Consider the following 7,580-nt stretch of genomic DNA (forward strand, 5'->3'; position numbering starts at 1 on the left):
CCTGAAATGGGACAATAAATGGTTGTCATTTCTAAACAGTTTTTGTCAGATTTATTATCTTATTCTAAGTATGTCTGTGTACCACAGTGTGTGCCTAGTACTGGAAGGGGCCAGAGGACATTGGATATCCTGGAGCTGGAGTTCCAGATACTTGTGAACAACCATATGAGAGCTGGGAGTCATTGCTGCCAACCACTAAGCGCCCAGTCTCATAAAATGGTATTATTTCTCAACCACCTGAGTTGGTAGTTATGATGGTAACCGTACAAACAAGCCCTCACACCTGTGTGGGTTCAGGAGCTAGGACAATCATCCTGGCTTAGGTGAGCTGCCTCCCCTGAGGGACCAGCTGGAAAGCATGGGGGTTCAGAACTGCTCTTTCCAGCATCCTGGATTCTGTCACCTTCCCTCAAATGTGTTTACACACACCTCAAAGTTACTTTTTACAAAATTATTTATTTTATGTGTGGTTATTTTGCCTGCATGCCCGGTGCCCAAGGAGGTAAGAAGAGGATGTCAGGTCTTCTGGAACTGTCCTCTGCAAGTGCAACAAGTGCTTTTAACTGCTGAACCATCTCTCCAGCCCCTCGAAGTTACTTTAGAAGGAAACTGGGTCAGGGAGACAGCCCAGTCAGTGGAATGCTTGCTTTCCTGTAAGCATGAAAACTTCAATTTGATTCTAAAAAACAGGTTTTAAAAGAAGAGAAAGAAAAAACAGCCAGGCATGGTGGCAAGAACTTGTAAACACAGTGCTGGAGAGGTGGAATTGGGTCGATGGGGCTCACAGACCAGCCAGTCTAGCCTACTTGGCAGACTCAGAACAGTGAACAACCCTGTCTCCAAGAAGCAAGGTGGGTGGTGTCTGAGAAACGGCACCTGAGGTTGACCTCAGTGCCATACTCATGGGAACACATATACACATTAACACCCCCCCCCCAATACACCAAAGATTCAGATTCAGAGGACTGTGGCCCTGTGGGAATGAGACAATGCTAGAAAGAAGTGGTCCTCTTGGATGGCAGAATCAGGATTCGGAAGGGATCTCTTGCAGGGAAGGCAGTTAACAAGATGCTGTCCACTAAGAATGACTATATAGACCAATTCTTAGATTACAAGAGCCATTTTCATGAATGAAATATGCAGGGAGCCTGACTTAAGGTAATGTCTTATGAGACTGTCATTGCAATATTCTCTTACTAGAATCTAGTAATGAAGCAGACCTGATTTTAGGCTTTTATTGGAGATACACGGGACATGGGGGTGGCAGAACAGAGGGGAGAGAGGGGACTGTGAGTTTATTCTTGTTGGGGTTGGAGAGGTAATGGGTGCTTGGTGCAGCTCTTAGACCTAAGAGAGACGGTGCTGACCCAGCATCACTGAACCCATACAGGCAGCCTGACCCCCCCTACCCGGGTTGCAAAAGTTGGTGGGAAGGAAAATCTGCAGTTACCAGATCTCCTGGGGCACCCATAGACAGTGGACAGTCTGAACCTTATTGCAAGAAGGTGGCAGGGGAAAGGTTTCCTTGTGTGCCCTTAAACACGGTCATCCCTGGTCCAAGGCCTGGACTGCAGAATCCAGGTGCAAGTAAGACTTTTAAGACTAATGTGCGTATCCAGTTAGATAATGAGCGGATCTGGGTGATTCCCAGCAGGGAGGCCAGGCCTGCCTCAAGGTTTTGCTGCTTGCCTGGTACCCTAGGAGTACCCAGGGGCTGCGCATGTTTAGGGACCCTCCTGAAATTCAGCGCCCTGCGTCCCGCCTGCTCGTTTTTTTAACCTCGTGTTTGCACGGGGGCCCCTCGGGCGTCAGCTCAGATCTGGGGCCGGGGGGCTGGAGAACAGGAGGGGGCTGGCGGAGCTCGCGGCGCAGCCCCAAGTTTATGCTAATCCGTGCAGAGCCCGCCTCCCGCCTCCCCTGCGCGGCCCCAGCCGCGAGTAGCCGGGGCCACTCGGCGGGACGCAGCGGCCGCGCAGCTCCAGGCAGCCAAACAAGCACGCTCCGGGGGTCGCGAGTGAAGGCGGGAGCCGGGCTGGCGAGCGGAGGATTCCCCGCAGGAGGCACGGCGCGGGGCCGAGTGGAGACGGAGCGCTATGGGCCTCCGTCTGCCCGTGTGGCTGTGCGCCGTGGCGGCGCTGCTCTCGGGGGCGCAGGCCAAGGGCACCCCGCTCCTCGCACGGCCAGCACAGCCCAGTGTCTCCCGCTACAGCCTCTATACGACCGGATGGCGTCCGCGGCTGCGCCCTGGGCCGCACAAGTAAGCGTGGGGCTGGGCGGTGGCGGGAACCCGAGGGGCGCCCCCCGCGTGGCGCGCCGCCACTCCCACCTGCTAGCACCCGCGCGAAGTCGTCGAGACCCGGGTACCCCAGCCACGGGAGGGGCGGTTCCCCCAGCGCGATCTTTTGCGCGGGCAGGCGCCCCGCGCTCCAGGAGGCTGCGGGGTTGGCGAAGAACAAGTCAGCCGAGGGGGCCTGGCGCGGCGGCTGAGATCCTGGCAGTGCCCGTGGAAACCTTTCCAGCGAAGTAACATTTTCCAGCTGCGCTGTGAGCAAACTCCAGGCGCAGCGGACCAGGTGGAGGGAAAGGAGGCAGGGCTGTCCGCGTCTGGAACACCCGGGGCTCCCCCATCCGATGCCTTCTGACTCGCGTGGTTGTAGATAGGACCACGCTTACTGTAAGGTAGTCGCTCCTCCCCTCCTGCAGTCTGGCCACAGGAACCCTGTGGGAGCCCCAAGGTGGTTGAGCCGCAGAGCTGGTGAGGACTTGTGGGTCCCGGTCTTGCACTGTAGAACAGACTTCCACAGTGGTCGGTTTATACCCGAATTTGAATTCCAGTGGAATGTAAGATCTTGCGGGCGAGTATTCAGCCCACAACCACATTCTGTGAGCCCTGGAGCATGGGAGCAGGCTTCCTAGAAGGGAAGGCAAGGAAATGGCAAAGCCGAGGCCAGAGAGCTTTTTCAGGGTAGAAAGAAGGAAAGCCCGATTACAGAGCAAGTTGAGCTCTCTGAAGCTTTGAAGGACAACATAAGGAGTTTAGAAACAGTGAAGGAGTTGGAGGGTGGGAGACGAGGCAGAGTGTTGAGGGAGAAGCTGGGAAGGCTTTCTCGGAGGGGTAGGTAGCCACCCCAATCTCCTGGTTCAGTCGAGCATTTGGCTCAACAGCCACTATCAAGGACACAGATCAGACACCAGCAGTGGAACTGGGCACAGCCCAGAAGATCTAGACCCCAGACAAATGTCCAGGCTTCCATGGAACACAAATAAAAGAGATACGGGGTCTCCTGAGACCAACAGGTGGGGGCTCGAGCCAAATATTGCAGAGATGCTCTTTCCCCTCCAGGTCCCTCTGTGCCTATGTGGTGCACAGGAATGTGACTTGCATTCTCCAGGAGGGAGCAGAGAGCTATATAAAGGCTGAGTACCGCCAGTGTGGGTGGGGGCCCAACTGCCCCTCCACTGTCAGGTGAGTAAATTCCAGGTACTGTTCTTAGCTGAGAGCAGCCATTTCTGTAAAGGGCTGCTGTACCCAGGACTTCAAAGAGCCTACCTGACCCACAGCGCTGGCTAGAGTGGGCCAGATCCCTGAAAAAGGCCATGAAAGACCCCCGAATTTTGAACTTGCAGCAGATATTTCCCCATAGAGACAAGGTCAGGCATAATTTAGAGCCCAGAAACCTTAGGGGTACACGAGGGAGGCTGAGCTAAGAAGATGTGACAGAGGCAGTGCTTAAGGAAAGAGAAGATAGGTCGATACTTACGCCCTACCGCTTCCCTAGCAGAGACCCAAAGAAGGCTCTGGTGACCAGAAGGTGAGGCAAAGGTAGAAGTCAGAGACCCCAGCGTACTCGGTCAGACAGGCCACACAGGGGATGAGATGTAATTGTCTGCATTTGGAGATTTTAACTGTGTGTGTGTGTGTGTGTGTGTGTGTGTGTGAGAGAGAGAGAGAGAGAGAGAGAGAGAGAGAGAGAGAGAGAGAGAGAGAGAGAGAGAACAGACCTCCACTGTACCAGAGTGAACTGTACCAGGTGCATGGCTGATGAGGTAAAGGAAGGCAAGTCCCTCGTGAGCCCTGCCTGCACTTTTGGGCTTTACCCTTCTATTCACACCAGCCTCTGAGCAGAGCCCAATTCCCTGAGTAAGCTGGAGATGGGTGGCAAGAGTGAAAAGCTGGCTGGAGCTGAGAGTAGCTGAGGACAGTGAAAGGGGCTGCCCAAGCAAGCAGCCACGGTGCAGTGTCTCCCACACACCAGCAGCGTGGGGCTTTGTCAGGATTCAGAGAGGCTCTGTTAAAGCCAGAATGGAATTTCTCATGGCAACAAGAGCTGATGGGGACCTAGTAGGCTTGGGAAGGTTGGCGCTAAATCCCTACTAGCATTCTCTTTAAGCAAACAGTGTCAAGTGGGGCTTTCTCTGTGTGGCTTTCACTTGCACAACTCAGGGCCTCTGAGATCTACTCCACTGCATGGTTTTGTCACCTAGAGGGTCAGAAAAGGAAACCCCTGGGGCGTGGAGACATCTAAATGCTGTCTGGGATGCCAGCTGGAGGCAGGAATCTCAGCCCACAGATACAAGACACTGTTCCCTTGACCTCTCTGATCCAGGTACCGCTCAGTGCTCAGACCCAGATATAAGATTGGCTACAAGACTGTGACAGATGTGGCCTGGCGTTGCTGTCCTGGTCTTACTGGAGCAGGCTGCCCCGAACACCTCACAGACCATGGAGCTACCCCACCACGCCGAGAGCCAGAGCCTCAGACTCCCTTAGGGCAGCTGGTCCCAGGCCCCAGGCCTCCTTCTTATAACAGAGAGGCCCCAAGCCCCCATGGTGAGTCTGTCCATGGATGCCCTCCAAGGGGAGTCAAGTTTCTTAGGCTTAGCGGCAGGATGGAGGGAACTGATGCAGGCTGTGTAAGCTCTCATCGAGCTGGGGGTGGAGGTAGGGAGGTACTGCTCATGAGGGGCATGACTGTCAGGTCCAATCTTCCCCACCCAGACACCATCATAAAGGTGAGGGAGCTGTGTCTAGGGATGAGGATGACATGCTGAAGGGCCAGGGTGCTCCTGGGGTCTTTCTTCTTCCTTAGGAAGAAAAGGCCAAGGGCTGTTTGGTGAGCGGCTAGAACAGCTGGAGGGCGATGTTCGGCGCCTATCACAAGCGTATGGCACTCTGAGTGGTTTGGTGGCCAGCCAGGAGGATCCCAATAGAATTACTGGTGACTCCAGGGCTCCTGTTGCACCTATAGGCTTTGGGGTCATCCCTGAGGGGTTGTTGGACCCAGAAGACAGAGGCAGAGGGATCATACCTCCTCTGGGTGAGATCCTGAGCAAGGTGACAGAGGTGAGTAACACATTACAGACCAAGGTGCAGCTCTTAGATGAGGTGCACGGGCTGGCCCTCGGTCATGAGGCTCACCTGCAGAGGCTGCGGGAAGCCACACCATCCCCACTGACCTCCCTGGCACTGCTGGAGGAGTATGTGGACCAGCGGCTACAACGGCTCTGGGGGAGCCTGCTGGATGGCTTTGAGCAGAAACTGCAAGGTGTCCAGAGTGAGTGTGACCTGCGCGTGCAGGAGGTTCGGCAGCAATGTGAGGAGGGCCAAGCAGCCAGCCAGCGCTTGCACCAGAGCCTGGATGGCCGAGAGCTGGCCCTGCGTCGGGAGCTCTCACAGCTGGGCACTCAGCTGCAGGGCCTGACTCTGACTGGTGGGGGCACCTGCTGCAGCCAAGTGGCTTTGATCAATGCCCGTGTGGACAGCCTTGAGAGGAACCTGCAGGCTGTCACTGAGGCCCAAGGTGGCCTCAGCACCCTGGCTGCAGATGAGCTTGCACGCCTCTCTGCTGCTATGCTCCAGGGAGGTGTGGATGGGCTCCTTGAGGGCCTAGAGACCATCAACAGGACAAATGATGGAGCAAGGGGCTGCTGTCTGAGAATGGAAATGGGGGGCTGGGGTGTCGGTGGCTTCCGGTCTATGCTGGAAGAGCGAGTGCAGAACCTAGAGGAGCGTCTGGCAGCTCTGACAGGAGAGCTAAGCCACAACAGTGCCACACCAGACAGATCAGCACGACCGCTTATTCAGACAGAGCTAGCTGTACTAGAACAACGGCTGGTCAGCCTGGAGACCTCATGCACCCCAAGTACCACCTCAGCCATCCTGGACAACCTTGTGGCAGAGGTGAAGGCCTGGCAGAGCAGGAGTGAGGCCCTCCTACGACAGGTGGCCAGTCACACTGCTCTGCTCCAACAACTCAACGGCACAGTCGCCGAAGTTCAGGGGCAGCTGGCAGAAGGGACAGGCAGCTCACTCCAGGGTGAGATCACTTTGTTGAAGGTCAACTTGAACTCAGTGAGCAAGTCACTCACAGGCCTCAGTGACTCTGTCAGCCAGTACTCTGATGCCTTCTTGGCTGCCAACACATCCCTGGATGAACGAGAGCGAAAAGTGGAAGCCGAAGTCCATGCCATCCAGGAACAGGTCAGTAGTCAAGGCTCACGGCTTCAGGCTGGCCACAGGCAGGTCCTGAACCTTCGAGGGGAGCTGGAAAAGCTCAAGGCTGGTGTGGCCAATGTGGCTGGAGGGTTGAGCCGCTGCCGGGACACAGCCCAGGAACTCCAGCACACAGTGGGCCACTTTGACCAACGGGTGGCTCAAGTGGAGGGAGCATATGAGAGGCTGGGCTTATTGGCTGCCCACCTGAACAATTTGCCTACTGAGCAGCTGAGGTCCAGGGAGAACCTGTGGGGTCACATAGACAAGCTGAACCACACGCTGGCCCAGCACACACAGGACATTGCCCGTCTCCGGGATGACCTGCTGGACTGCAGAGCTCAGCTGGCTGAGGTGAGGCCAGGACAAGCCGACTAGGATGGCTGGACAGAATCTAAAGTCCAGACCCCCCAACCCTGGGAATATCAACCCAGAGACCAACCCCACCCAGCAGCACCTTCTGGTCTTCCTGGCCATCCAGAGGCCACTGGATGAATGGCCTTGGTCCAGCTCAGCATGACTGTCACAGCCATTGAAAGCCACCTTCAATGCTGTAGTCTGGACAATTCAGGATAATAGTCAAGGCAAGCTACACAAGATGCTGTCTTAGAAGAGCCAAGACAAACACGCCGTGCCTGAAGGAAAAGGACTTGTGAGATGGCACACTGCAATGTCTGCACTTTCTCTTGTTGCAGACACACTGGGGTTAGCAATTGTGCAAACCTGTCCACTGTTCCCTTTACCAACCAGTGACCAGTCACAGCCCTTGGAGGCATCTCCTGCCTTGTCCCTTGGGCTTCCATCCTTAGGTATGTAAGGAAGATGATGCTGGCTGGACCTGTCTGGCAGCTTCATATGTGCTATTTCTGAACCAAAGACCAGAAGCCACCCAAGGTTTTCAACTCCCCACACATCCTTCAGGACAGAACAAAAGCCCAGCAGCCTAGCCAGTTCTCTGTATTCCTTTTGATCTTGCCTCATGGTAAGGGTGTAGGCAGCTGTAGACTCCCAAAGAAAAGAAGGGATTCAAGCACTGTTTGGAGACCCATCCCAATCTATCATTTTTCTTTGAATTCACAAATACACC

At 55.2% G+C, this 7,580-nt stretch overlaps 1 protein-coding gene across 1 annotated transcript; it reads left to right on the top strand.

Annotated features, from left to right (window-relative positions):
* Positions 1-2,093: 2,093 nt before the first annotated feature.
* Positions 2,094-7,332, top strand: Emilin3 (elastin microfibril interfacer 3). The gene is made up of 4 exons (XM_027423530.2): positions 2,094-2,257; positions 3,344-3,466; positions 4,608-4,831; positions 5,091-7,332. The coding sequence occupies exons 1-4, from the start codon at positions 2,094-2,096 to the stop codon at positions 6,869-6,871; spliced, it is 2,292 nt and encodes a 763-aa protein (XP_027279331.1). The 3' UTR covers positions 6,872-7,332.
* Positions 7,333-7,580: the final 248 nt, after the last annotated feature.

The sequence above is a fragment of the Cricetulus griseus genome, chromosome 6 (assembly GCF_003668045.3).
Source record: "Cricetulus griseus strain 17A/GY chromosome 6, alternate assembly CriGri-PICRH-1.0, whole genome shotgun sequence".
Taxonomy (NCBI): Eukaryota; Metazoa; Chordata; class Mammalia; order Rodentia; family Cricetidae; genus Cricetulus; species Cricetulus griseus.